General features: G+C 39.0%; 1 protein-coding gene across 1 annotated transcript; it reads right to left on the bottom strand.

The window, feature by feature from the left end:
* Nucleotides 1-612: 612 nt before the first annotated feature.
* On the bottom strand, nucleotides 613-1,563 carry LOC128565459 (olfactory receptor 1030). Its single transcript, XM_053561931.1, has one exon. The coding sequence runs from the start codon at nucleotides 1,549-1,551 to the stop codon at nucleotides 613-615; it is 939 nt and encodes a 312-aa protein (XP_053417906.1). The 5' UTR covers nucleotides 1,552-1,563.
* Between the last annotated feature and the right edge of the window lie 916 nt (nucleotides 1,564-2,479).

The raw sequence follows: 2,479 nt of genomic DNA, 5'->3' as shown, positions 1-2,479 counted from the left end.
GAGCAAGTTTCATCAGCACTTATGACATTCCTCTAGAACATGAGATCGAAGCCGCTGCATGGTAAATTCTACAGAACTATACACCTCTGAAAAGCATCTCATGAAAGCGAACTTGTGTTTTAACAATTTTATATGGATATATGTGTACATATATAATCACCCTTTTGTCCATAGATAAATAGAAATTTGCTGGAAATGCAAACGGCTAACAGTGGTAACTTTCAGAAGAGAGAATAAATGATCAGAGTAGAGGAATGACTAACGGACTTACTTTATACGTTCTATAGAACCAAATGCTTTACTATAAAAACATAATTTTATAATATATTGATAATATACTAAATATATAAAGTTATCAATGTAAAATCAAATAAAAGAACTTAAGTATAATTATTCTCTATACATACTTACCATACCCTTCACACACACATACACACACTGTACTCATAAGTTGTATGTAAACTATAAATCTTCTGTACCTATGTCTTTATGCGTTGTTATTAGATTACAGTTTTTCATGATGAATTTAAAGTTGAAATATATTAAATTTGAATATAGATCTCATTAGTAATAGATATTTTATTTGATTTATAAAGAAAATACACTGTGATTTTACTTTGAAAGCACATTTCTTCTCATGAGTTTCCAAAAAGCTTGTTTCACATCCTTGTTCCTCAGACTGTAAATGATGGGGTTGAACATAGGGCTTACAAAAGTGTAGAAAACAGCAATGATTTTGGACTGTTCCACTGATTTGTCTGTGGGTGGTCTAACGTACATGCAGAACAGGGTCCCATAAAACACAGTCACCGCCACCAGGTGGGACCCACAGGTGGAGAAAGCCTTGCGCCTGCCCTCAGCAGAACGCATCTTCAGGATGGCGATGAGAATGAAGACGTAGGAGATGAGGATTATGAGGAGGGAGTTGGAGAGGTTAAATCCTGCCACCACGAACATGGATGTCTCCTTAATGAAAGTGTCAGAGCAGGAGAGTCGGATGAGGGGTGGGTCGGCACAATAGAAATGATTAATCACATTGGAGCCACAGAAGGTCAAGCGGTACGTCCACATGGTTTCCATCAAGCCGCTAAGGAACCCATAGACATACGGACCAGCGATCAGGCGGATACAGAGACTTTTGGACATTTTGCTGCTGTAAAGCAAAGGGTTACAGATGGCCACGTACCTGTCATAGGCCATTACAGCGAGCATATAATACTCAGTAATCACCATGGCAATGAAAAAGTAGCACTGGACTAAACAAGCAGCATAGGAAATGGTCTTCTTCTCTGATAAGAAGTTCACCAACATCTTGGGAGTCACATTAGTGGAATAGCACAAATCCAGGCAGGACAAACTGGCAAGAAAGAAGTACATGGGGGTGTGGAGACGTGAATCTATCCTGATCAACACCGTCATTCCCAGGTTCCCCCCCACAGTGATCAGGTAGATCACCAGGAACAGGACGAAGAGGATGGGCTGAAGCTCTGGAAGATCCGTTAATCCCAAGAGAATAAATTCCGTCACCAAGGTGGAATTTCCTCTGACCATTTTCCTAGGTACTGGCACTTGTCACTTAGATGATTTAAAACAAATTAAGAAGGTAAATAAGAATGGAAGAAAAAGTGTACTTTTCCAGTGTACTCAGCCCTACTATGAAACTAATTTAGGGTTTTCACATGAAAGCTATAACCCAGTTACAACCTAAGAATAGGGGGAAGGGGGAAAAGGAGGGGATGGTGGGGGAGGTGGATAGAGGGAAGGGGATTGGTGGGATTACACCAGCGGTGAAACTTGGTAAACGGTCTGTGAAGCTGGTGAATGATGCCCAATGATTATTATACATAGCTATGATTTAATAAAAAAAGGGGGGAGAAGAAGGTAAATAAGAATATCATCAGATCTTTTCCCTCTCTTCTTCTCTTATTCTCCTTGATTCTTTTTATTTCTCTCTCATTCACCCTCACACAGCTATATCCAGGAGAGTCTGAGAACATAGGCGCTGGTTGTCTAAAGAATGCCAAGCCCTCATTTAGTTGGGTAGATAATGTGAAGGTAATTCCTAAAGGAAATAGCTCCTATCTACCAGTTTGCATTGGAATGAGGAAATTGTGACCCAAAATATTTCTAATAGTGGATTGAACTGCCAACTTTCCTTTACAGGTTAGTATAAAATCACCAGCTTCTAAAATTTCTGCCCAGGACTGGTCCTGGACAAAAAGACAGCACATATTTGTAAAAATTTGAAGTTACTAACAATGTGTACACATACAGAAGCTCTGCCTTTGAAAATTTCATTCCTTAGGTGCTGTATTGAAGAACCCAGAATCATAGGGGAAAGAAATTTGGTTTTGTACTTTTCCAATTTCTATATCAATGAGATACAATAGTGTTTCAATCATTATGTGAAGAGACCAAGGATAAGGCCCCCAAATTTAGAATAACAAAGACCTATGGTGTTCAAGGTTATCTTCAGTTA

This window comes from Nycticebus coucang, chromosome 14, assembly GCF_027406575.1.
Source record: "Nycticebus coucang isolate mNycCou1 chromosome 14, mNycCou1.pri, whole genome shotgun sequence".
NCBI classification, from domain to species: domain Eukaryota; kingdom Metazoa; phylum Chordata; class Mammalia; order Primates; family Lorisidae; genus Nycticebus; species Nycticebus coucang.
Note: the sequence above shows the minus strand (reverse complement) of the source record. Positions and strands in the feature narration are given on the sequence as shown.

Coding starts and splice junctions, on each gene's coding strand:
- LOC128565459 (XM_053561931.1), bottom strand. CDS start 1,551: ATGGTCAGAGGAAATTCCACCTTGGTGACGGAATTTATTCTCTTGGGA.